The 27,735-nt window shown below is 37.9% G+C and overlaps 1 protein-coding gene across 1 annotated transcript in view; it reads left to right on the top strand.

The window, feature by feature from the left end:
• The first annotated feature begins 2,966 nt into the window (after positions 1-2,966).
• asic2 (acid-sensing (proton-gated) ion channel 2) overlaps positions 2,967-27,735 on the top strand; it is a 172,923-nt gene continuing 148,154 nt past the window's right edge. Inside the window, exon 1 of the mRNA XM_038295849.1 lies at positions 2,967-5,080. Within this exon, the coding sequence (XP_038151777.1) occupies positions 4,388-5,080 (693 nt within the window). The 5' untranslated portion in view covers positions 2,967-4,387. The remainder of the gene's footprint in view (positions 5,081-27,735) is intronic.

The following is a 27,735-nucleotide window of genomic DNA, read 5'->3' as shown; positions in this document are numbered from 1 at the left end:
CTCAAAAATTTTAATGCATTACGGGACAGAATGATTAAAAGCTCTTTCAGTTCATTGAGTTGCTCTGAATTTTTTTGTTGATTTATAATGATGATTTCTATTTGTCCTCTGTGTTAAATAACTTGCTCTCAACTAGTGCAGTATTTGTAGAACTATTAAGCAGAGGAAAGTTCTATATCAAGAAAGTTTGATGTGAAATGAGAAATTATAGTATAGGGTCGTTGTTTCTGAAAATCCCTTCGACTGAAAATAAAGACACTCTCTGTCACTTTCCTTTTAGAACGTTGTTTAACTATTTTTATTTTAAGTTTAAAAGTACTTTAATAATTAGGCATTTGTCGTATGTAAAAGGGTAGATGCTATTACTTTCCTGATGACTTATAACCTATGTAGATGAGTGTTTATATATACAGTAAACACTCAACTATATATGCCTTTTTGTACATATGTAAATGAATGTTTTTTAAATAAAGACATTACACAAAGCCCTGAACTCAACTTCTATTGTTTGTAGTACATTTTAATCTATATCTCTGAGGGTTTTCAGCCTCTTTAACCTTCTATTAGTAATATTCTGGGAACCTCCTACAGTGAGGCACTTTAACTTGTCTTAAAATATAAATTTAGACTTAGAAATATGTGTATGTGAAAATGCATAATATGAATATGAAATCTAAATATGAACACTACACAATCAAACAACACATTGTTTGTTGCTATGGAAACATGGATGAATAACAATATAAAGCAGGCTTTTGCTGCTTTGGTTTATTGACTCAAATAATGTAGGTTTTACAGTTTGATCAAGGTTTAATCTAATTTAAGTCTAAACTCTAAACCTAGTTGATTATAAGAATGTTTAAATTACAGTAGACTATAAACCATTGGCTATGTTTTTAAAATTCTGGCTTAATGAAGTAATACATCTAAAACAAAAAGATAATGAATGCACACAGTTTGGGATTGGACAAAATCAGTGAAGACAGTACAATGAAGAGAAAAAAGTCAGTAATTAATAGTATATAGAGTTTTAGGAAAATGTGTCAAATAAGCTTTCTCATATGGGCTGCCACAATCAGAAATAGATATAACTGAAGTTTAGCACTTTGTCCCCAGTATGTTCACAAGTAAAGTGATATTACATAGCCCTTTGTGTGAGAGGTTTTCTACCAGTCGGGGTAAAAAGAAAAAAGGATCAGATTTGACTGTCCATATTTGCAAATAACTGTAATTGAATCTATAAAAACATCTCCAGCAATGGGGATTTCTTTATTGGTAAAATATGCATTGTCAAACTTTATAAATTTAGTCAATAAACTGCGTGTAATATTTGCTAAAATGCTTCGGATTTCATGACTTTAATGCGCATTAATTAGCTGTTTATTCCGCTCTGGACTTAATCTCCTCTTCGCTGTGGAGCTTGTTAGTCTTTGATGAATCCCTCTTGAGGTTTGAGCCTTTGTCTATTGAGGTAAGCAGCGAGAAAGTAGAGCCCTGAATGGATATGCAATTTCCAGTGACGCTAAACTTCTTAGGGGGTCTATGGAGCAGGGGCGGGTCATGAAGCTGGCTACTTGAACCTAATTGGTAAACATACTTAAGGATTTTTGACTGACAGCAGCCAGACAGTGAGAAGGTTTTCCTCATGAGTCGAATGGCAAAATTGATAATTCAGTCAGAACAGTCTGTAAATGGTTATTTTTAATTTTCTTGTTCTCATTAAGATTGTTTTGCTTTGAAAATTTGTTTTCCATTTTGTTAACCATTTCAGTAATAACCACTAAATAAATTAAAGCCTCCTGCTACACTAAGCCAACCTCGCCTACTGTAAGGGGGAGTATATGGGTTAGAATAGGGCAGTGGATGTGGTATGAAGATGTGTGTTTGTCATATAAATCCACATACAACTTCTTTAAATTCTATTTTATTTAATTCACCATTCATGAAAAAGTCTCACTGTCAGATTATCCTTTTCTTTGCTGGGCCTTGATACATCCTTCAAGTCTAGAACACAATTCTGCTATCCATCCTTCCATCCGTTTGTCCATCAGTCCATCCATCCATACCAATATTTTCTCTGAGTTCTAGTTCCCCGCAAAAGTCATCTCTTCATTGTTTTTGTTTATAAGCTGTTAGGATCATTTTTGCTGATGTGTGATTCTGTTAAACCCTAATATAGCCTGCCTGTTGTGTGTCAGAACTGATGTTTTCTTAAGTAGTTTATCTAATTGGGACAATTCCTCTGTCCGGATAAAAAGTCATCTTCATTCTGCATGTGGTAAAGATTTGGGAATAGAATCAGATTTTGATTTTAAAAACATAGTGTAATATTTTTGATAAGGCTGGAGCCATGGATGTCTTCTCATTCACAAACCCATATGTTGCAATGATGTGATGATGTGGTATGTTTGTATAAAATGCTTCTTTAACTCTGAATTAGGGCACTCCGACGAGATGTGAGCCAAGTTGGTTCGGCTGCCTGCTTTAACCCTTAGCAATTTCTCTGTCTGAGTCAATTATCTGTTGTCATGTCTCATGGTTTACATATACATTATGAGGTGTTATTTAAAATGTTTGTCTCGAGTGATCGCTCCTCAGGAAAAGAGCCTGAGAGAAAGCTTCAATGTGTAGACACATATATCCTTAACAAAACCTTCCAAAAGGCATCTTCACCAGATGGTTAAACCACATTTAATGAACCCAAACTACATGGAAAGAAAAAGGAATTGCATATTATTGTTTTTAAATTGCATTTATCGTTTCTAAGATGTTCTTTAATCTATTTCAGCCTTCATTCTTAAAAAAAGAAATAAGATAAAAGTTGGTCATATATTCAAAGCACACAAAAATATTCTTATAATGTGCGCTGCATACAAACGTTTGCCTCTCATCATTTTATGGCTGCTTAGCAGCAGCAGCAGCAGGCAAACAGAGGGGGGCGAAGGACGGAACAAGTTAGCAGAGAGAGAGACAGGAGCTCTCATCAGTGACAGACTCACCGGCTGCGTGGAGAGAGCCGTGGTGCAGGAAGAGGAGAAGAGGTGACACGAGAAGGAAAGGCTGGCTGTAAACTGGAAGAAACCACCCAAGAGAGAGGGAGGCAGGATAAACAGAGCGATCACAGAGGAGAGAGAAGTCATTCAGAGCAGGGAGAAGGCGAACGCTGTATCAGACAAGAACTAAGAGGGGGGGAAAGCGCATGGAGGAGCATTTCCTAACGGAGTGAGAAGCCGGAGTGTGTGCACAAAGTGGAAAACAAGAAGAATATCAGGAGGAGGAGAGTGAATCTGACCAAGGGCTTGACTGACATAACAGAAGAGGAGGGGGAACGTGAGGACAAGTTTATAGATTTCATTTGGACAGAGTATTTTTAGAAAGAAGCAAGGACATGACAGGAATACTAAGATGAGAGATGCTCTGAGTTCCACAAAAAAGAAAAAAACTAGGGGCGAAGAGAGAGGAACAGGAGACGGAGCCAAGGCGGTGAGAGATGTTGAGATCAGAGTGCCACTGAGTGGATTAGCCCTGGTCTGATTTCCCGTAGAAAACCTCTGTGCATGTCCGTGAATATGCATGAATGCCTTCTCTTAAATGTTAAAGTGTGTTATGTGTTTTCATCTGTGACAGTGGGATTTAGAAACGGATCCAAAACAACTCCTTAATAGCTAATCAAACCAGCCATGGCAGAGCACGAGGAGAACTGATAATCCACATTAGGACAGAAAAGAAATAATCCCTGAATACCTTTTAATAATTACAGCTTGTAGTACAGGAATAGGTTAATTACATTCTTAATAATAATGACTGTTACCTCTTTAAGTCTCATGAGCTTTGAAACACAAAGCTACAACTCCAAAAAAGAGAGAAGCTGGAACAAGGAAGACCACACCAACAGATACCTCTCTCCCATCATCTCATTGTTTTAATTATCTTTTTCTATATTATTTGTCGTCCACCCTGGTTGGCATTTGGTATTTTTTATTCTACTCCCTACTTTCCCTATCTTCTCCTCTTCATCTTGTTCTTTCATTTGCCTTCTCTGTCTCATCATCTCTTGTTCACTGTCACCCAAACTGCCATGGATGCTGGACTCGCTCATGTAGAAGACACCTTGCTTAGAGCACATTTGCTCTCTGATTTGTCTCGCCTTTCCCTGCTGAGTTGAATGATTGTAGCAATTCTGAGACTAGGAACGAAGACCAACAAGTAGCTGCTGAGTTATGGGAGAAAAAAAACTTTCAAATACATGGCATTGATTTGAGAGAACTGTTTTATTTGTGAAAAATTATTTTCGATTTCTGAATTGTGAATCTATGAGCAGATAAGATAGTACAACCAAATTTATATCCATGTGTGGATTACTGTAGTTGATTTCTCCTGGAGCTACATGTTGGCCCCAGCCTCTGAGGCCTGGCTAGGAAATGAAGCCTCTCCTGCGGTTGTAGGAGCATTGTGGGCAGCAATGGCCCTGCAGGGGCACTGTCTCCGGAGGGGATCCTCCGCTATGATTAGAAAGGCTCGCAGGCGACGTCATACGAAGCCAACATTGGCTCAGATCACATCCACTTTGTTGTCAAGGACACGTCTACACGGCCTGCGGCATGTTTGTGTCCCGGGGGGCTCTGTTGGCCGCCGGGCCTTCTGGCTGCTGGCTCTTTGCACCTCCCTGGGGTTGCTTTTATCCTGGTCCTCCAACCGACTCCTTCATTGGCTCTCCTTTCCAACATACACACGGGTCCACACTGAATGGGCCAAAGAACTTGCCTTTCCTGCTGTTACTATCTGCAACAACAACCCGATTCGTCTCTACAAACTTACTAAGAGCGACCTGTACTTTGCTGGCCACTGGCTTGGCCTGCTGCTGGCTAACCGGACAGTAAGACCTATGGTTCTGGACTTGATGCAGGAGGATCGTCTAGGCTGGTTCAGAAAACTTTCAGACTTCAGATTATTTCTGCCGCCAAGAAATTTTGAAGGAACCAACCTGGAATTTATGGACAGACTGAGCCACCAGCTGGATGAAATGCTTCTGTCATGCAAATACAGAGGAGAGCCCTGTGGAGCTCACAACTTCTCCTCGGTAAGCCAAACTTTGTGTTGTTTTTTTCTTTTTTTTCCTGTTATATCAGAGAAAACTTGACTGTGTACACTGAAGAGACACCCTACAAAATTTCCATTCTTTTATTTTACACTCTTCATTTTCTTTCAGTTATTAGGAAGCCAAATATTTATTACCTTAACCCAAATATCATTCAAAAGTGAAAGCTATACAGCTTATAGCAGCATGCAAAATAACTATTGCATTATGCATAAAAGGAACATTAGCTTTGATAAGGCACTAAACTGTCCCCCGGGAAAATGATAAAACTTGACACCCTTTTTAAAGCAAAAAGAGGTTTACAGTTGTCATTGATAGATATGCTCTGATATCTGTACAGCTGATCAATTGACTGTTAAATACTCTTAAAAATATAACAATTGACTTTTTTATATAGTTAATTGAGTTTGTAGACTGCCTTGCCCACTGTTTCTCAATCGACATGATACAACCTCTTTAACAACAGTTTACTCTTCTGTATTTTTGTGAGACACAAACCTAATAAGTCTATAGTAACATTATGATTGTGTGCCAAATTATTTGCTCACAAATTACTTAATCATAGTCTCTCTTGTTAATTTCTTTTTCTACTTACAGGTAATATTTCCCTTCCAGTTTCTATAGCTCAGCCTCAGTTTTTGTCTCAACTCTTATCTAAAAAATGAACTCGGTAATTAAAGCATCTTCCTTTGTTTCTAGGCACAGCAATAATCTTCAATAAACCTACATATTGCTTTGCTGAAGTCTTGCAGAGAATTGGTGAAGTACTATGCGAAGGTTGCCTGTTTACTTTTTATTTTACTTAGCAGTTTTTTTTTTTTTTTTTTTTTTACTTAGCAGTTTTAATAATGTCCTGCATCTAAACTTAGAGCTTTTCCTTTGTCATGGTATGATTCATGACATGTGTCCTATCCTGGTTTCCTGGGAGCTTTGAATGGCTCTGCCAGATTATCCAAGCAAAACACTCAGATATTTGAAAAAAACATTTATAAGGATCTAAGCACGCTTTTCAAGCCATGCACAATGAACCAGGCCCCCATTGTTTAAACCTGGGGAAACAAAACCAAACTGCACAGGTGGGTGATCGGGGTCTAGTAGGGTGTCAACAGTTTTTTCCTGACTTTAAAAATTATATTTTCATTGTGCTGGTACGTTAGTGAAATTTTGAAATAAGAAAAAAATCTTACAATGTTTCAAAATCTGGCATACATTTTAGACTTCAAACATTTCCAATGTTAACAGATTGTAAGGTTCCAAAGGAATGCACTCATAAATGTTCTTGTGATGAAAATGTCTGATTGAATTCAATTCCTTAATGCCAACATGTAATTTCACAAAAATATAATATAAAAGACGTGTTTTTCATCCCAGCTTTATCCAAAAGCTGTGAATCATCAGGTTTTACCTTGTAAATGCAGTTTTGTATACATATGATCATAATTATAAGGAGAGTTATAATAGTAAATTTAACCACAATAGTCTGTTTAAAGGTCCCAAAGCAATGTACAGCATACAAACTAATGGTTGTGTTTTGATGTTAAAATAAAACTTTAAGGTTGAAAGATTTTACCTGTAACAGATCTGTTTGGACCAATACTTTCATCAGACCCAAAAATGTCTTAAAGCAGGCATAACAATACAGATTTGCATTTACTGGTTAGAAAGGATTTATAATCTTTAAGTATCCATCTCTATTTCATTGACATGGTCAGTCTGATTTTAACCTACTGCTGTCCTGTTCACTTCTTGTCCTGCTTATATAGGCATAGTTCAGATCGGGTTCAGCACAGCATTGCACAGTAAAAAGTTCTTTAAATACATTTTATTTTTAATTAAATTTTTTTTTTTTTAGTTTTTACGGCAGTAGTGGCTCATTTTTTCTGACAGTAGACTGAAAGGAAAGGGGGTATGAGAGACGGTGAGAGACATGCGGCAAAATACCAGAGGCCGGATTCAAACCCGGGATGGCATATATGGCGTACATGGGTCGTGTGCGCTAACTACTGCGCCACCTGCATGCCAATGAATATATTTTAAATATTATTATTTCTAGGCTGAAGTACCTTGAATTTATAGCTCAGGCTTGTTTTATTTGCATTAAAATGTTTCTTTTTTTCTTTTATTGTCAAGGCTCAGAACAGGGGACACAGTTTTCAAGGCAGACAGAAAGTCGGATAATTCAAAAGCGTTTATTTTAAAACGGTGGATCTGCAGGTACAGCAAGGTAGTCAAAGGCAGGAACCTCTGGTTTTATAGTTTCCAACCATTTGGTTGACAACACCATGCGGTGAGTGCCGCCCAGATAGTCACAGAAGCTATAGTCCAAGAGGACGGAGAACAAGTATGAGATCAGATCCAAAGGCAGGCAGGAAAATCCAAAGAGAGAAACCAAAGCCGGTGTCAAGGACATGCTCAGGAATCAGAACTAGGAGATTGGAAGTCTGAAGAGGTGCCAGAGGGAAATCCAGGTTGGTGACAGGAAGCAGCTTCAAGTTCAGCAAAGAGGCAGAATCCAGCAGAAGTCCATAGACAAGTCAGGCAAACAGACTGGACAGGAACATGCAGCTGCAGTGGTGGAGAGGCAGAACAGGTCGAGAACAGGTATCAGAAACATTAAAGTAACGCCGAAGCGCTTCCCCACCGGTTTGAGAGAAATAATCTCACCCTGATGACTGGTAACAGGCAGCTTAAAGGTATAGTACACCCAAAACATGATTAGCCTTCATTTTCTACTCACCCCCATGCTGAACAACACTCTGGAGTACTTTTTTGATATCTCAAATGCATCTGGAGATCTGGGAGGCTTCTTGCTGTCTGCTGACATTCAAATAATGGAGGTCCATGGCGCCCGAGACAGAAAGGTCCATAAAAGTCCACAAAAACGTGTCAATATTCCTCCATACTGCTCGTCCAATGTAATCCAAGTGTCCTGAGTGGGTAGCATCCAGAATTTACTCGAAACGAAGTCATTTAGAATGTTTTTAGAGCATAAACAGTAGTGTATAGGATTTCCTAATAGCGCCCCCATGCGCGCTCACGACGCTACGGAAGCCGGCAGACCAAACCGGAAGAAAGTGCGCATTCAGCGTCTGGTCTGCCGATAATGCAAGCGTAGAAGAAGAAATGTGCTGTTTACCTGTGCAAAGAAAGAAACAACGAAAGAAAAATGTCTGAGGACTTCAGTGTTGAGGAAGAGCATGAGTTCTTTGCCGAGCTGAATGCGCTGGTTTGGTCTGCCGGCTTCCGTAGAATCGCGAGCGCGCATGGGGGCGCTATTAGGAAATCCTATACACTACTGTTTATGCTCTAAAAACATTCTAAATGACTTCGTTTCGAGTAAATTCTGGATGCTACCCACTCAGGACACTTGGATTACATTGGACGAGCAGTATGGAGGAATATTGACACGTTTTTGTGGACTTTTATGGACCTTTCTGTCTCGGGCGCCATGGACCTCCATTATTTGAATGTCAGCAGACAGCAAGAAGCCTCCCAGATCTCCAGATGCATTTGAGATATCAAAAAAGTACTCCAGAGTGTTGTTCAGCATGGAGGTGAGTAGAAAATGAAGGCTAATCATGTTTTGGGTGTACTATTCCTTTAAATAGAGGCAGGAGCAGGTGGATCAAATGAGCAGTAATGAAAATGGGCGTAGTTAGGCAGGTGAATGAAATGAGTAATCCAGCCAGCGATCAGCCCCAGGATCATGACATTTATTGGTCAAATGGTAAATGCACTTTATCATAGGTAACATAACAGGCAATGGAAAAACTTGTCAGGATGTAAAGATCTTTAATGAAAAAGTCTTATTGCAGTTAAGGTAATTACTAAAAACATCTGCACAGATAAAATATCTAGGCTATTTGTTTTAGTTGCAAAAAATAAACACTGTATTGAAACAATAATAAATAGCTTTCCCAAGACTTTAAGTCTTGTGCAAAACACATGGTCCTGATTACCGTCTGATTACAGCGTTCAGTGAAACCTAAAAATAATTTTTATCTTTTCTATAAAAACTGTTATACTGTGTACAACCCAATTTTCAGAACTGGTCAGTACTTGTCGGATGAAAGTCTATGATTTCTTTTCTAGCTGTATGAGTTCTTTTTTTCCAGTTCAAGTGGAAGGTCCTGCTGTTTCTGTCCTTTTTGTCTTGTCTTTTTGCCATAACAGAAATGCAAGCAGACGGCCAAGTGAAAATAACAAACAATTTCGGAGTGGATGGGAGAGATTCTTTCTTGCTTACTTGAATTCAGACCCTTGTATTAGTGCCACATCAGTAGGACTGTGTTATATTTTTTGTTAGCTCACTTGTCACTAGTCACCATCTGTGTCGAGGAGAACCACTCAGTGAAGTGGATTCTGATGGACAGATTTTGATTGCAGAGCCTGTGTTTTCTTGTGAGCTAAGAATGTGAAGTGTACTGTATGTGTTGAATGTAGGACTGTGTGTGTTTCCCTGTTCGAATACATTTACACGCTTATGCGTGAACACTGTACAGATGGATCAAGCTGCTGATGGAGAGGATGTTCGCTAAAGGCAACTGCTGTGCAAACCTAAAAATTCAATCTTTCTCATCTTTTGAAAACAACAGCCAGACCGCCGTAATCATGAGGGTCAGTGCTGTTCTACTTTTGCAACCCCCCTACATGTACAAATTAATAATTCTTTGTGAAATAGATTCTATTCTAAGCACAAATTTCCTTCATTTTATCACATGGATCATTTCTTGGTTATATTTAGGTTCATTGGAGCAACATCTTTTTATCAGGGCTTCCTTCTTTCTTGCCTTGTTTCACCTTAAATGGGGATCTTCTGTTGTTGAAATAGGGCCTCAGTGGTTTCACTAATCTCATTATCATCCTGCTGCAAGTCAGAAAAGACTCCCCAAGGCCCTTTCAGTATCACTGTCACTCTGAGACCTAAACAGAACAGCCAAATTAAATGAGATGCGAAGAACACAGGTGCAAAGGTGTGGAAGGAGATAAACATGAGAGTGCTTAAATTGTGTGTGTAAATTTGTATGACGAGATGCAGGGGGAGTGTGAAATCCAGTTTTGATTGGAGTTTGTTATCACCAGGTTTGATGTCCAGGGAATGCTTTGAACTGTCAAGCAGTAGTTTCAGGGTAGAAGAAAACCATATGTCTACAGGTTGGAAATGAGAGATTGCACAGAGAAAAAAGGTGTCTGGCTGGGAATACAAATAGATCCCATAACTCTGGACAGCCCCTTAAGCAGCAGGGGTTCATGTGCTGAATCCACTGTAGCATGAGCTAGTCAGGCTGATCAATAAATCTATTAAGTTTCTGCTGTAGTTTATGATGGCCCATTTTAGTCCCACATCTCCAATAGTGATGTACTCTTAGCTAACCCTCAGAGAGGCCTATCAGCAGAGAATGATAGAGCAGGAAAAGCAAGGAAAAACTGTTCTTGCCTCACGCAATTAAAGTAAATGGCACCTTCAGCAGGCTGAGGCTCTGTACATGGAGCAGATTCACATCTCCCTATTGCTTCCTAAAGCTCCATCTAGGACATAACTGTTTCTGCAATGACAAATTAACCACTGCTATCGGTTGTAGAGTAGCACCTAATCACAATGTAGGCAGGGAGTATTTAACTGCTAGGATGCATCAACTGTGTTCATAAATATCATATAACTGCAGCGACTCAGTGGCTGTTTAACACTCTAAACTACTTGGCAACAAGAAATTTTTTTTCTAATTTATCTTAAGTTGTTTTAAATGTAATTTTGTCTGCTGTTAGTACTATAGTAGCATCTGGATGACTAAACTCTACATATTCATATTTTCCAAACTGCTTTCCAAATAATGTCTGTTCAGTGTGTTTTATTTAGTTCAGATCTTATTGCAATTTTAGATTGTTACTTAGAAAAAACATGCAATTCAACGCCAGATCTTTTAAATTATTTTAATGTTGCTTTAACACTTCAATTTCTCCTATCAGACGAATTAGGAATTCTTATCTTATCTTGCTCCCATTCAGTTGTCTTCATATTTCCTTTTTTAAATGTGGGCCTAATGTATTCTATAAAATAAAAGAGCTAAAAATTTTAGAAACAAAAGTATCCAACCTTATATACATTTGTTAGGACTTTTAGAGCTATGAACGTCAAGAGAACTGATTAAGTTTTTGGTTCTGTCGGTCCATTGGGTCTTTGTGCCACAGTGAAGGAACACCCTGCCTGAACAGGTAGCTTATCAAAAGCGTAAAACACAGAACAATTATTGTTGTATAAACACACTAAGAGCAAGCCTGCATCTGAGAGCAGTTGAGACCCTTGAGAACATGCAAACTCCACACAGACCCCAGGACCTTTGTGTTACGAGGTAAAAGTATTTCCGCTACAGCACTTTAAAACAAAACCTATGATTCTAAACTGTTGTTTTAATATTTAGTTAATATATAACAACCGTCTTTGTTTTATTTCTATTCTGCAGCTGAAGCATCTATTATTTTAACTTCAGTGCTTTGAGACTTTCTCTTGCCTAACTTTCTTTACTCAGCACAGACTAAATGAACAGATTGACTGAAGCTTATTGTAAAGCAGTCATCAAAGCGCATTCTATCCTTGCTGTGTGTACAGGGGCATGTGATTGAGATTTAAACACATCCGGCTAATAATGAGGAGTTCTGACCTTTTCAATTGGATTATGGAAAGCAACACCTTAAGCTATCGATTTGGACTGAATGAGAAGAACAGGAGTGGTTGTCAGGTGGAAGCTGTAGCTTGATCCAAAGCAATCTCATTAACTACAGGTCATCCCAAACTGACTATTATAGTACTTTCACTCCCGAGCCAATTTAACTAAAGCTCAACTGGTTTGTTTTATCTACAGTATTTTAAGTTTCAAAATTATAGGCTGAAATTTTTCTTTTAATTTGAAAGATCAGATTGCAGCATCACTGTTCCTCAGTCAAACATAAGTCCATTGAGAATAATCACCTGTATGTCTTATTAAATGAAAGCGTCAACGAAGTATGCAATTATTTATATGTTTGATTTTGGGGAGGTCAGTAAAGCACCAGACATGCTCTTTTAAACCGAAAGCCAGTGCATGTTCTTTTTCTTTTATTATTGATGTCTAAAGCTGTAGCCAGTGTCTATCAAAGCTTCAAATCATGTCTCTCCGTATTTCACATAAAAAGCTGTCAGGTATTTATGTAAGATATAAAGCAAGTAAAAGCAGAGATCAATTGAAGCTTCAAGAAGAAAATAAAAAATGCTTTGCTTAACTTCAGATCTCACTATTTGTTACTTTTTAATGCATACAAACTTGCTTTCCTCTAAGTATATGCACAAAAGCCACAAACTAAAAAAATAAATAAATAAATCCCTCACAGAACCTTCAGGCCAAAACCGCCCACTTCTACTGGTGTCTTTGTATTGTGTGTTGAGCTAGGATTTTGAGATGCTAATGAAACTAATATGAAAAATAGCCTTTAGCAGAGTAAAATTCAAGAAACACTTGAAATTCAAAGATTACCCTATAGTTGCATCAACAACCCTCTGACACAAGGTCAAACAAACAAAGGTGAAATGTGATTATTGCAGGAAGCTTCCAGCGAATTGCTCTACATTGCAACAGAATAGTTGTTAATTTTAGGACAGTTTAAAAATCAAGGTTGCCTCAGAGGTTCAAAGACAATTTGAGTTTCCTCTTTATAACCTTCTATCATAAAAATGTTATTTCTATAGCCCTATATAAGACTATAACTATAGTTTACCCGATTGAGTAGGCAATAACAGAAAAAGAATATATAAAGCAGAAAGGAAAGTTGAGCACTGTATATATAGGTGAGCTGGGATTTAAACCAGACACCCACATTTGATGTACTTGTAAGTTACTCTCAGTAAAAGTTTGAATCGATACGTTTCTTTTATAAACAGAAAATAATACAAATTCAGTTTGTTTTTAAAAATAATTATCATTTTTAATAGTCAAATGGTCCATATTCAGTTTAAAAGTACAGTTGGTGGACAGGAACCAATTAATTTAGATTAATTTAAAAGCTCTGATTTCTAAAACAAGAAAAGGGTGTTGAGTTAACGTTATTTATTTAGAGCACCTTTTACATGTTAAAAACAAAGTGCTTTAGAGAATGCAACGACAGACCAACACAAATATAGGCTTAATATAAGAAAGACAAAAAAACAAGTACAGTAATAATAAGCAGAAAATTTCACTAAAAGCTTTTCTGAATAAGTTCCTTAAACTGCTTTTTAAAGGAGTGAAGAGAGTCGGCCAAACTAAAAGAGGGCATTCAGATAATCCTGTTTAGTTGACAAGAATAATGTCCATAAAAATGCTTTTAAAATACTGTATTATGTTTAATTTCCCAAGTTATACTTAAATCTGCAGCAGCATCAAATTGACTTACTATTCTAGCTTACAAGACTTAAGTAAAGGACATGTTTGTTCCTCAGTTTAAAAACAAAAAAACAATGCTACCATTTGGCTTTAGAATTCCTCCATCTCTTTTTCATTGTCGACCATTTCTCCATCAGGCTATAAAATATTGCTGTTTAGAATCAGTTACAGTGAACTGGAAGGACAACCAACCAGATGGTGCTCATTTAAAACCTCATATCAATATCCAAAGTTACAGGTTTAAAAGATCAGATTAAATTAAATGCAGTAATATTTTTTCAACCACCCCCTCTTGCTTTTGATTTTCATTTAGCTAAACTTTTCTTCCCATATTGCTGCAATGGCATATATTTCCTCATAACAATGTCTGGTCTTCTGACAGTCAATCCAGCTGAGAGTAGCTAAATGAAGCCATGATTTCTTCTTACTCGTCGTCTTTTTGTCTCCTTTTTGAAATCAACTCAGCTGTAATTTTGCTCAGGAAATGCACCTGCTGGCTTTTTTCTCCATCTGTCCTTCAAACACATATCACCTCTTTTGTGCACCAGTAGTTTTCTTTCTAAAATTCACAAGACAGTCAGGCAGTGGGGGAAAAAAGGACATTTTTGTCTTTTCTTCCTGTAGTGTCTTCTGCCTGTGTGCCTTGCAGCAAGCCCCTCGTTTCCTACTGCTTTAGCCAAGTAATTTCTATAGAGACAGTTTTTGTGTGGTGGATGACTATTGTAGCGAATAAATATGACTTCTCTTATATCTTAAGCTGTTAATCAGATAAATCTGTTTAATGTGGGGTAAAGATTAAAGAGCAATAACTACAGGTAAATATCTCTTCCTTCTGTTTTAATTTTTTCCGGCTTGTTGATTCTAATTTTTCTAGTAAACATAGCTTTTAAAAACACATTTAAAAGTCTTATTTATTTACTTTTGAATCCATTTTAGAAACACATTGAATTAACAACTAACTCATCAATTTATCTTTGGCTTCGCTTTCTCACTTTTTTTTAAGTGTAATTAATACTGTGTGGGAGGATGACATTCAATTGATTAACATAAGGAAAAGAGAATGCCTTATTTTCAAAAGGATGACCATGTTCAGTTGCTCATTCTCTTGCAATTATCTTTATTTAATAGCATAATACCAGAGTATATATCCAATTATTTTTGTCTTTTCCTTATAAGCTACTTAGGGGACAGAAGGTACTGTAAAGTTAGTTAAGCAAATTAAAAGAATTAAAAATGAAATGTGTATTAGTAGTAAATACATTTTTTAAACATTTAAAGTATCTTTAGTTTATTCTAATAAGTTAAAACATCTAGTCTTATTATTCAGTGCTTCTCTAGATGTTGGTAGTTAAAGAGATACAGATAAAGAGCAAATTACACCACTTTGTTCTACTTTGGAGTTAATTTCTGCTCAGTCTTACCCTGACTCATACCATTTAAATAAAACATAAATGACTTCCTCTGTTTATGTCAGCTGTGAGCTGTAAATTAATTATTTAGCTGATTCATCTAACATTAAAAGCACATTTTTTAGAAATGGTTTTCCTTGACAAGATATGTTATTTTATCAAGTGGTTATCAGGACTGCTATATTAGTTTGCTAAAAACTGCACAAATAATAGCAAATAATAAAATATCAATGTTTACATATGGACTTGTTATGAATACTGGGGTGAAAAAGTGTTGAAACAATTATTTTATACTTACACTGTATTATCCCATCATGAATTGCCTGTATATTACCCCAGATCAAGTTATAGCCGTACATTTTAAGCTCAGAATGGGTGAACCTAGTATTTGAGGCAGTTTATGAAAAGCAGAAAGGGTGCAAGTGTCATTGGCTTCTGCAGCAGGAACCTCTGCAGGAGGAGACAACAGGTTAGTGACCTCATTTAGCTGAATGTGTTTGCACACAAATGTGTAGATCCCTAATTTTTTCTTAATGTCCAGTTCTGGTCCAGGAGTAGGGGTAGATCCTAGGTAGCGAGTTACCAACCCAGTCTAGTGGTTGCCAATGAGAGAGTCCCAGACGCAGGGATATTGGAGGTCGGTGACAGGCAGGAGGTCAGAACTGTAAAGAGAAACGTGAGCAAGATGATACAAAGACAAGGTCAGGGACGTGGTTGATGGTCAGAGCCACGAGATCAGAGAGCCAGGGAGATCCCGAAGAACTATCCAGGACGGAATCGGGTCACAGTTCCAGGTTTGATTCACACAGCAGCAGACAGGCTGAACAAAGGCAGACAGACTCGGAGGGTTAGGGTCAGAGGACATACAAAGCCCCCTCCTCAACTTATGTCTAAGGCTGAATCCAGCCTGTGCAGGTTATCTTTTAGTTGTAATAATGTGAACATATTCATTAAACGTAATGTACATTTAAAGCTTGGCTTTGTGATTAATTATTTTTATCTCTATGATTTGATCCATTGTTTTGTTTTGTTTTTTTATTTGTCATACTGGCTGCATGGAGGCTCCCTCTATGGACCACTGGATTGGAGAGACTGAATATCCACAGGAGAATTTGAACCACAAATTCCCCCAGCATTAACAAACGGAACAGGAAACGTCAAAATGGATATTCCCCTCTAATAAGCTCAAGGAAAATCACGGTTTCACTTTATTTGCTTTCTGTTCTCCTGAGTATCTAAGTACACAGTTTATGAAAACTGTGTGATTGTGTATGTCCGTCTTCCCCTCGGAAACACATCTGCTTTGGAGGAAATACAAACTTAAATCTTTCAACAAGGTAAACCAGCCAGGTTCATACAGAAACAAACAGTTTAGTACACATTTTGTCTGTATATAAGAAAAGCATACTTGGACATAGACAATCAGTTAAACATTTCAATGAACTGTGTGTATTCTCATGGTACAGTAGGAGCCCAGGAGGACAAAAAAAACATATCAATTGCAACAGCAATATTCTGTTAGTTTATCCGCACAGCATCAGCATTCCGCATTTAAACCTGGTTTGTTTGGTGCTGGGCACATTGCTGTTACACATTCTCTCATGAATACTCGATCTTATGGTGTGTAGAGGGACCCTCTAAGCAGCCAGTAGAACAGAAAAATAACTGGATCAGTGATTGTAAATAAGAGTTTCAAGATTCAGTTGAAATTTCCCTTTCATATTATCAACCAAGATATATAAATTTAACTTACTTCACATTTGAAAGTTTTTTTTATTATTACTACTTCTAAAATGAAAGTTTGATGTGCTAATGACACACAAATAATGTGGCTTTAAAATATTATATTTTAACCAAATTCACTAAAGTGATCAAATATTGTTTTAAACCCCTTAAACAGGATAGCAGGAGCCAAAAACATGCAGGTTTTGGTAGTTGAAATGAATGCTGCTTTTATGAAATAGAATTAGGAAAATCTACTGTAAGGACAAACAGAAAAAAGCCAAATTTGAAACTTTAACATTTGTGTATTTGCAGGATCATTACTGGGTTTAAATCAGCCAAAGCTAATACATCACTTGACAGAGAAAAGAGGTGAATGTACAACAGCATTAATAAATGATAAATTATAAGATGATTTATGCAAACACTTAATATAAAAGCGTCCAGCTGCCGATATGAGTAGAACCAATATTAAATCAGACACACTGTTATGTGAGCTGTTTTCTGTCATTTCCTTTAAATCAATCCTTGCCAATAATAACGAATCTTCTCAGTGATAGCGCCGGGAAAACTAAACTAATTTAAAATTAGATTTGCTCGGTCTTCAAGATGGCGGCTTAAGGGACAGTCGGGACGAGGGGCGCTGGTGCTTTTTTTACTTATTTCTTCAGTTTATACCCTGCAAAAAACGACAAGGCAGTCTCTCTTCGTCGGCTAAACTTGCAATGAGTATTAGTGATTACTTGGAAGACGAAACAGCCCCTGTCGCTAGTAAGCTGAAGTCACTGGAGGGTCGGGTGAAAGAGCTCACGGATCACATTGATGACATGGAAAATAGAGGCAGGAGACGAAACTTACGCATAATTGGGCTCCCAGAGTCTGCGGAATTCGTGGAAGGGAATGATCCCGCTTTATTCTTTGAGAAGTGGCTCCCAAAAGTGCTGAATATCCAAACGGAAACCGGGAAGTTAAAAGTGGACAGAGCCCATCGCACCGGGGGTCCGGTCCCCGCCGCTGGCCAAAGACCGCGTCCAGTCCTGGTCAGGCTGCACAACTACCGCGACAAGGAGAGGATCATGCGCGCGTCTGTGGAAAAGGGCAAGAATGGGCAGCCCCTGGAGCACAACGGTGCCTCTGTGATGATCTTTCAGGACTTCTCAGCGGCTGTTGCACAGAAGCGTAAAAGCTTTGATGGCGTTAAGAAACGTCTGAAAGCCGTGGATGCCAGCTACAGGCTCATCTACCCCGCCAAGCTTAAAGTCACTCACCGTGGTTCTACAAGGGTGTACCAGAACCCAGCTGAAGTTGAACGATTCCTGGATACGCTTAAATAAGCCCCGCTGTCAGCGCCATGGGACATATAGGTACCTCATTTTACTGTTTTATACACCTATGTGAACTCATATTATTGTGATGAATAGTATTCTTATGCAGAGACATTATGCCTGTCGTTATATATTACTTTTTGTAAAATGGGTAAATATTCGTTCTTATTATCCAAGCGCCGGCCCCCCTTTTCTTTTTCTTTTTTTTTGAATTGTTGCTCTTGAATTAGCTAAACAGGTGACTGTTTGTTGTCAGAAGACCTACACACTCGCTCTTCACCGTTTGGAGGAGAAATAGTGTATCTGTTATGCCAATGTTAGGCAATGTTTGTTGGCAGTTAGTTAGTTTTTCTGTTTGTTACATGTTATCCCAGCTCTTTTTGAAGTATAGAGGGGGAGGGAGGAGAGAAAAATGTTCGACCTCATTATACCAAGGAAACTATGTTGGAGTCCTCGCGCCTTGTTTTTATAGCTAAAAGTTATTATGTCAACACTTAATATTTGTACATGGAATGTTAATGGCATTCACACACCTCTCAAACGGAGAAAGGTCTTAACATATCTTGAGAGGGCACAGGTTCAAGTAGCTTTTTTACAGGAAACCCATTTGGATGCGAAAGAACATGCAAAATTGCAACAGGGTGTTTTTAATCAGGCCTTCTTTTCCTCCTTTACATCTAGAAGCAGAGGTGTTATCATTCTGATCCGGAAAAATGTCCCATTTAAACTTGTAGATTGCATAAAAGATACCGGTGGGAGATATATTATTGTGAAGGGTATTCTGTTTGGGGAAGAGATCGCCTTTATGAACGTCTATTTTCCCCCTGGTCAACCAGGCAAATTTCTAATATCTGCCTTTACAAAACTGGTGGAATTGAACATCAAGAATACAATTGTGGGTGGAGATTTTAACTGTCATCTCTCCCCCTTGGTTGATAAATCCCCAACTGGCAAATGTCGTATTTCATCTCAGGCCCAACTGGTTTTGACTTTGTGTGAGGAGTTGGCATGTGTTGATGTGTGGAGAACGCAACATTTAACAGATAAAGAATTCACATTTTTTTCCAAAGTACATTCCTGTTATACAAGAATTGATTATTTTTTTGTCCCCAGGCAGTTCCTACCTTCAGTCATTTCTAGCTCAATCGGCAACATAATAATATCTGACCACGCACCTGTATACATTCAATGTAACATGGGAACTGTGGCCAGTCGATCAGGACGGTGGCACTTTGACTCCTCTATTTTATATGATGGAAAATTTAAAACTTATTTTGCAGAGGAATTCAAACATTTTCTCTCAGTTAATGCAGCATCCACCGACGATCCATCATTACTGTGGGAGACTTCCAAAGCTTATTGCAGGGGCCTCATTACTACTTTTACAAATGGTAAAAGACGCAGGCAAGCAGAACAAAGATTAATTTTGGAAGCCAAATTGAAGAAGGCTGAGCAGGGCTATCAAGTTAGACCCTCCACGGAGAAACTCAAAGAAATCCAGACTCTCCGCTCAGCGCTAAATTGCCTGCTAACAAACGAAGCAGAGAAGAAAATAAGATTTGCAAAACAAAAACTATATGAACACGGTGACAGGCCTGGGAAATATTTGTCATACCTGATCAAAAAGAAATCAGATTCTCAAAATATAGCATTCATTAACGACGGGAATGGCAAACAACTCTTAGACTCAAATGATATTAACAACACCTTCAAAGAATTTTATGAGAATCTCTACAAATCCCAGATCTCTATTGACACTACAGATCTAATGAACACCTTTTTTTCCAACCTTAACCTTCCTTGTCTGACAGAAATCCAAAAATCAACATTAGACAGCCCTATAACCATTAAGGAAGTCACAGAAGCTATTAAAGGTCTGCAGTCTGGAAAAACAGCAGGGCCCGACTTTCTTATTGTAGAATTTTACAAGGAGTTTACAACCCTACTAGTCGAACCGCTGCTGCAGATGTTTAACGACTCTTTTCGAAAAGGTCACCTGCCCATGTCATTGAGGGAAGCCAACATATCTCTTATTCTTAAAAAAAATAAACCACCTGAAGATTGTGCCTCATACAGGCCAATTTCCTTATTAAATGTGGACTTAAAGATCCTTTCAAAAATATTAGCCAAACGTTTGGAGATCCTACTCCCAACACTTATTAATGAGGATCAAACTGGCTTCATTAGGGGACGTAGCTCCTTCAATAACATGCGTAGGTTGCTCAACGTGATCCAGCTCTTTAATCTAAGAGCAATGCCTGGTCTAGTTGTTTCCCTAGATGCCGAAAAGGCATTTGATCGCGTTGAGTGGCCATATTTGTTCTACACCATGAGAAAATTTGGCCTGGGGGAAAATTTTGTTAATTGGATCAGAATACTTTTCAGCGAGCCTTGCTCAGCTGTTATTACCAATGGTTTAAGATCGCCAAATTTCCGGGTGCAAAGGGGAACACGCCAGGGCTGCCCTCTATCGCCCCTGCTTTTTGCTCTGGTTATGGAGCCTCTGGCGGAGGCGGTGCGGACCCATGAGGGGATATGTGGTCTGACCATTGGGGAGAGGCAGCACAAGATTACTTTATACGCTGACGACGTGCTCATATTTCTATCTCAGCCAGAGGATTCTATCCCACATCTCATAGAGACCATTAACAAGTTTGGGGATTTTTCGGGCTATAAAATCAATTTTAACAAATCAGAGGTCATGCCACTAGGCACATTAAAACATCAACCATCTATACCTGCTCCATTTCCTTTCACTTGGTCCCCAGAGGGATTTTCATACCTGGGAATAAGAATTACCCCCTCATTTGACAAAATGTATAGGGCCAATTTCACCCCCTTATTTGAACGTATTCGGCTGGACCTTGAAAGATGGAGAGTGCTGCCTCTCTCCTGGTTGGGCCGCGTGTCTCTTCTAAAAATGAATGTCTTACCCAGACTTTTATATCCCATACAAATGATTCCAGTTCTTTTTCTCCGTAAAACAATTAAGGCTCTAAACGGATGGCTAAGTTCTTTTATATGGGCGGGAAGGAAACCACGCTTAAAAATTTCTACACTGTGCCTCCCGGCCGAGTGTGGGGGCCTTGCTCTCCCAGACATACGAAAGTATCAGATCAGCGCTCACATGCGTGCTGCTGCTGATTGGACAGGGGAGCCTACTTCTCTGTGGCTCGATATAGAAAGCTCTATGTCCAGGTTCCCTTTAAAAAAATTTACTTTTTTTGGGAAAAAACTATGCCATAAAGACGTACTGCAGTAACCCCATTACTATTAACACTGTGAGGGCATGGCAAATGGTCCAAAAACTTGAGGACAGGTTCCAAGTTATATCACCTCTTACACCTATTTGTGATAACCCGATGTTTCTGCCAGGCGTTATGGACTCTGGCTTCAAAACATGGTCAATAAAAGGAATTCGTACGCTTTCTGACTTGATGGAAGATAACACATTATTATCTTTTTCGCAACTATTGGATAAATATGATATTGGGAGGCAGGATTTCTTTCGCTATTTACAAATTAGAGATTTCATTCAGAAAAAAACCACACTCGATGTGGACCAAACAATCTCAGTGTGTGAAAAACAGCTTTTTTCCTCCAGGGTAAAAACTTCAATTAAAACCTTTTACAACTTGCTGAAAGAGCACCCCTTACCAAATACATTTCTCCTAAAAGAAGTTTGGGAAAGGGAATTGCAGTGTACAATAAATCAGGAGGGATGGGATGAGGCCTGGAAGAATGCAAAGTCTCTAAGTATTTGCAATCGGGTTAAGGCCATACAATTTAAAATTTTACACCGTGCGCACATTTCTCCTTCTCAGCGAAGTAAATTCAAAACAAGCCTCTCACCATTGTGTTTGAAATGTAGAGTGGATATTGGTAGCCTCACACATTGTTACTGGTCCTGCAGAGAAATTCAACATTTTTGGCATACAATAAAATGTGAATTAGATAAGATTTTCTCTATGGGCACACAATTCAACCCATTGTATTTACTACTTGGTTTAACCGACACCGGTATTATTGGTAAACATCAGCATCAACTCTACAGAATGCTTACTTTTTGTGCAAGAAAATGTGTGGTACTGAATTGGATTTCTGACAAGGCACCAAGTAAATCACAATGGCTAAATATAGTACTGGACTATATATCTTTGGACTATTTGACGAGCAAACTGCACGATAAAGAAAATAACTTTTATAAAGTTTGGGAACCTTTTATTTCTTATGCAGGATTTGAGACCTCGGCTCTTCTCCGGAGAGGATTTATAATTTGAGGATGTCCGAATTGTAAACATCTGAAATGTTCTGGTTCGGACCATTTGTTTTCCATTGCTGTCCCTTTTTTTTTTTTTTTTTCTCCCATCTTTTCTCTTTGATCGGTATGTATATGTGCGTATGTGTACGCATATGCTCGTATATAGGTATTTAACTTTAAGAGCTGGATTGTTCTTTTGTTCTTGTCTTGTATTGTATTTGTTTGTTAAAACGTTAAAAACCAATAAATATAATTATAAAAAAAAAAAAAAATTAGATTTGCTCTTTATGTGACACAGTGTGTGATGTTCCAATGCAGAATACAATCTGATGGAAAGAAAGAGATAAACATCTCAGCCCTGTCTGTGGCATTCACGCTGAAGATGTGAATCTTTAAAATCAGCTCACAAATATTTAATTTCATCTATAAAAAGGCTCAGTAACAACTTGGATCCAGAGCACATGTGGAAATATGGATGTGGGCTGTGATTTGTGAGTTTTCAAGCTTGCATTGAATTTTGGGAAGGAAAAAAGTCAGTCAGTTTATAACTTAAAAAAAAAAATCTAAGGCTAAAGTCTAATCTCTGGTGCGTTTTGATAAGAATTTGGAATGAAATGACCATCATAGAACATGAAAGAAACACATTATATTCATACTGCAGTATGAGCATAATCTTAATTTCAATAATTAGCATAGAAAGAAAAAAAAAAGTATAAAAAGGAAACAAAACAGCCTTAAAAATTGGAATCAATTGGAACAAAATCATAAAGAGCCTTTAAATGTTTTTTTGTTTGTTTTTTTGCCTTACACACTGTGAGGCCAGTGGACAACATTAGCTGGGCCCAGGACAACAAAATGTTAGGATATGGGTCCCTAATAGAAATGTTATGAAGTAGTGTATATTGACATATTTAAGTTGAGTTATCATATGTTTATATCTATTTCTGGGACTACTCCACAAAAGTATGCACTTTATTCTAATATCCACTGACCACAGTTCAGACACCATGCAAAAAAGCATTCAGGTTAATTGCAAAAAAATCTAAATAAGTGCATTTTTTTGTTGAATTTAGGAGCTAAGTGAGACACTTTGCCAATGGAACAATACAATTTACATTTAAAATAAAAAAACAATTGCATTGTCTTATTTCAAGTGCATATCATGTAATTATCTTATTTAAAGAGTAAAAATACTCATTCCATTGGCAAATCATTTTGAAATCATCTTATTTGAAGTTAAGAAATCTTTACTTATTTTTTCTAGATTGTTTTTGCCTTTGTAACCACAACTTACAACTTGTGACTAAGTTTCTGTTTCTGTGGTCCTGGTGGCTCCCACACACAGAGTGATGCCGAAAGATTCATTGCTAATGATTCCTTAATACATGCTGAGTCAAGATCAAATCATAACAATGAAAATTTTCAGCTGATCCCTCAACAGATTCCCCAAAAAACATAAGCAAGACCAAGAAATGCTGGTGTGGACCCCAGAATGGATACAGATGTCACTAAGGTCTTGTAGGTAGAACTTAGTGTGTGTTTTCTTCTTTACAGAAAGTTTAAGGGGTTGTGTATGTAAGCTTAATTTTTTTATTTTCTAAGGCAGACTTATTTTGGGGGAACTTAAACCTCTTTTACTCATGACCAGAATAATTTACTGTCAAAAATCTTACATTTAGATCGTCCTCCAGGACCTTCCTGTTAGTTGAAACCAACATCAACAGTTTAGATATTGGTTGAGAAATGCCATTAAAAGTATGAGTATGCATTTTTTTGTAAACTCATACCAATAAATGGGTCCCATAAGGTAAAAAGTTTTGGATGCTTTGTTAACTGATTCTCAATAAATCTTAGTATTCCTGAATACATTTAAAGCCTTGTTTAAAGACGAGTTTTGTCAAGTATGTGTTTTTGGGTGTGTTTGTTTTCGATATCTGTACTTTTTCACTTGTCAGTTAGCCAAGTCGCCATCTGTCTGGTACATCTTTTTTTATATAAAGTGTTTAATGCTAAATAAGCTGTCTGATAACACTAATTCAGACTCCCTCAGTGTAGGAAATGGCTTCATTTTTTGTTCACATATATGGGACTTTCCGAGGGAGCCTACATCATTAACAGCATTACTGTAAGTGGGTTTTCACTTTGCCCTCTTCCTCCAATAAGACCCAAGACACTTTTTTCACATAAATGATTTATTCATTTTTTTTCTAGGATCTAAGGTTTTTCTGTGTTGTGCTTCTCCTGTGACACATTATGAAAGATGAATGAGGACATACACTAAAGAAGTAATGATGAAGTATAGGTTTCCAGTGGCCTTAAGGGACTCCTCAGCATTCTGGTGCTGTTGTGTTACAGCACTGTGGGAACAGCTGGCATAAACTCATTACTCCACATTTTTTGGTCTATCTTTCATTGGCAACAGGGAACATGGAGACTTATAAGAACACCATCTCTACTAAGGTATTTGGTATTTTCATGCCTAGAAACAGCCTACAGTATAGAGAACAAATAAGCATTCAAAAGAAATCCAACAATCTACGCTTTAGAGGAAAAATTTGCAGATTGCCTTTTTCAAATCTTGTTAAAGTTGAAAGACAACTAAAATCATAAAAATTCTAAAACATGCTTTTTACCAGGAATTACGCAGACTGTAGATATTGAAACCTCCAGCAAGAGAAAACAAGGAGAAAGGTAAAGTAGATGCTGTACAGAAATAAGGCAGGAAAAGCTTGCTAGACTGGCAGAGATTGGTGTCAAGTCAACCCTAAGAAGATCAAAGCGTTTTTGAAGCCCTCACTCTCTGTCGCACTTTTGCAGACACATACCCATATTGCAGCCAAGGACACCATTAGTTATGAACACATCCTGGCATGCTTAACATAATTCTGCTTATGTGGAGCACAGACCGATACGGATTATGTTAAACCCACAGTTGCATGCATAAAAAGTTAAATTTCTCATAATTTTTATGTAGTTAATACAATATTTAAACAGTTTGTCCATAAATCCTCCCAAATAGCAGCTAAAAATGTATATTCATGTTTATCAATTCAACTGTTTCTACTTGAGTGCAGGTTGAAAGCTGTAAATCCACAGCAAATTTCAGCCTTTCATTTGAGGGGCTTTTCTGATAAATGTTGATTCAGTAAAGCAAAGTAAAGTAAAGAAAACTATGAGTGATTGGTAAAAAGTCGATTTTTTTTCTCCTTTCACCCACACATGAGAAGCTACATAAAAAAAAAAGACTTGTAAGATATAGATGTGAATCAACTGAGCATAACAAAACACAACAGACATAGCCTGAGTAAATGCAACGTGTATTTGGTTAAAACTGTGTATTTGGCCTTCAATAAGACCCTTAAACAAATCGCAATTGAAGTTAGAGCAGTGATTTGGATTCTCTTCATGTTTGCCTTCACACCTTGATGCAATTTTTATTTGCCTAACTTGCTGTTTCTTAACTCTTTTGCTGCGTTCACACCGGGGGCAGCTGGCGCGACAGAAGCAGCGAGTTTACATTCAAAGTCAATGGTTGACGCGCGTCAAGGCGCAGCAAAAGGTCCCGCGGCGCGTTTCGAGCAGCAAGCGCAGCGCGTCTGAGCAGCTGAAGCAGCGCGTCGGGCGCGTTTTGGCATCTGACGCGCGCGACGCGCCGCAAACGCGCTGCTGCTCGAGATGGAAAAATTGAATTTTTGCTGCTCGACGCGCCGCGTCAACCAATCAGAGAGAAGCTCCGCCAAATGACGTAGCTGTGTTTTCAGACTGGAGGGAAAGACGGAGAAAACCCGGGAATTTGCAAAAATGGAAGAAAATCATTATCATTGCTGTTTGCTCTCATCCAGTAATTTATGATCAATCAAGTTACGAATATAGAGACAAGAGCAGAAAGGACAAGGCATAGAAAAGCTGATCTGGGAGCTGGCTGGGAGAGAGACACAGCGCTGATGACACAGACCGCTCTGATTACTCCTCTTAAACAGTTTGTTGACGCATAATTAACTTAAAATATATACATCTGCCGGCAGAATATGTTGGCTTTTATTATTCTGGTGCCTGCAGATCGGATTATTTAGATGAAAAACACCTACCAGCCGCCGCGGTAAACCGCGAGGAGGCGACCCGTCCAGAGGCTACTGTTGAAGGGATTCTTTCTGTCGGTTCACCGTCGGTATGTGGGGGTCTGAGCGGCTCCGACAGAAATAACATTGGGAGACAGGATTGTAATCTGGATGAACTGACTGCACTGATTAAGTTTTCAGGTGTATTTTCTCACTTAAAAACATATTAAAACTACTTTATTCCCACTGATCACAGCAAATATAGCTGCAAGGCAGAGAAAGGATAGTGAAGCTCCGCCCAACGCACGTCAGAGCCACTTTTGCACCGCGCAGCCAGAGCAGCAAAGCTGCTTCAGCCGCGCGTCAGAACTAACTGGTACAAGCAGCAAAAATGAAGCAGCAGACGCGATTTTGCTGCTTTTGCAGCGTCCGGTCTGAACGTAGCATTTAGCTTTACTTATAGTTTCCACAGAATAGATCCTCATACTCAACTTTAGTACCAATGTTAATCTTTGTCACCTACTTTAAACTATATTTTATAACTATTAATGTAATCTTTCTAGGTTACTTTCTTTTCCTTGATATATTTATTTATATATCTATATATCTATATATATATATATATATATATATATATATATATATATATATATATATATATATATATTTTTTTTTTTTTTTTTTTTTTTTTTTTTTTGAGATTGGCATGGAATTGTGCCAAGATTTTATTGCTAGTTTGGATTCTGTTAAATGTTGTTGCTGTACAAAATGTACCAGGCAGTTGATTAACTCGGCACAGGTGAAAAAAAATGACAAATACCTAAAACAAATATACCTTAAGACAAACAGACTATTTGTGTGTTTATTACCTTAACCCCTATCTATTAACGCTCTTCAATATTAGTGTTGAAAAGTACTTGAATCAGGTAGGAGGTTGAGTTCTGGGAGAGAATGGAGTAGAAGGCAAGCATTCTGTAAGTGTATCAGAAAAAGTAGAGGCGATTTTGTCTTGCTGTACCTGTCACTGAACATTGCTTTTTTTTAATGTGAAGAATTGTAGCTGTATTTTTCCTTAAAGGTATGTTAAAGTGGTAAATGTAAACCTCATGCTTCTTTTAGTTTAGTAAAGGGAGTACCTAAAGACCTTCCCTGACTGCATGGGCTTTGTTAGGATATAACAAAATAAAAAACCTGAGGCCATTTGCAATTCATGCAGTGTAGATGACTAAAACTGTTATTGTTTCCTACACCATAAACTGACATACTAGATGGATGGATGTTTGCATAAAACCCTTTCATACTCTGCACTTGCTCCAAAAGAAGGTGACTTTTTTTGCTTTGTAGACATTATTGATGCTTAAGTACATTTCTGTTTAGCACACAACACAATGATTGCTCTTTGGATAAATCCTTACCTTTAACAAAACACAAAAATCTAACTCAATTTTACTCAGGGGGCCATTTTCAAC

The sequence above is a fragment of the Cyprinodon tularosa genome, unplaced genomic scaffold, assembly GCF_016077235.1.
Source record: "Cyprinodon tularosa strain WSP-4 unplaced genomic scaffold, ASM1607723v1 ctg360, whole genome shotgun sequence".
Taxonomy (NCBI): Eukaryota; Metazoa; Chordata; class Actinopteri; order Cyprinodontiformes; family Cyprinodontidae; genus Cyprinodon; species Cyprinodon tularosa.
This window is presented reverse-complemented; position numbering and strand designations above follow the sequence as displayed.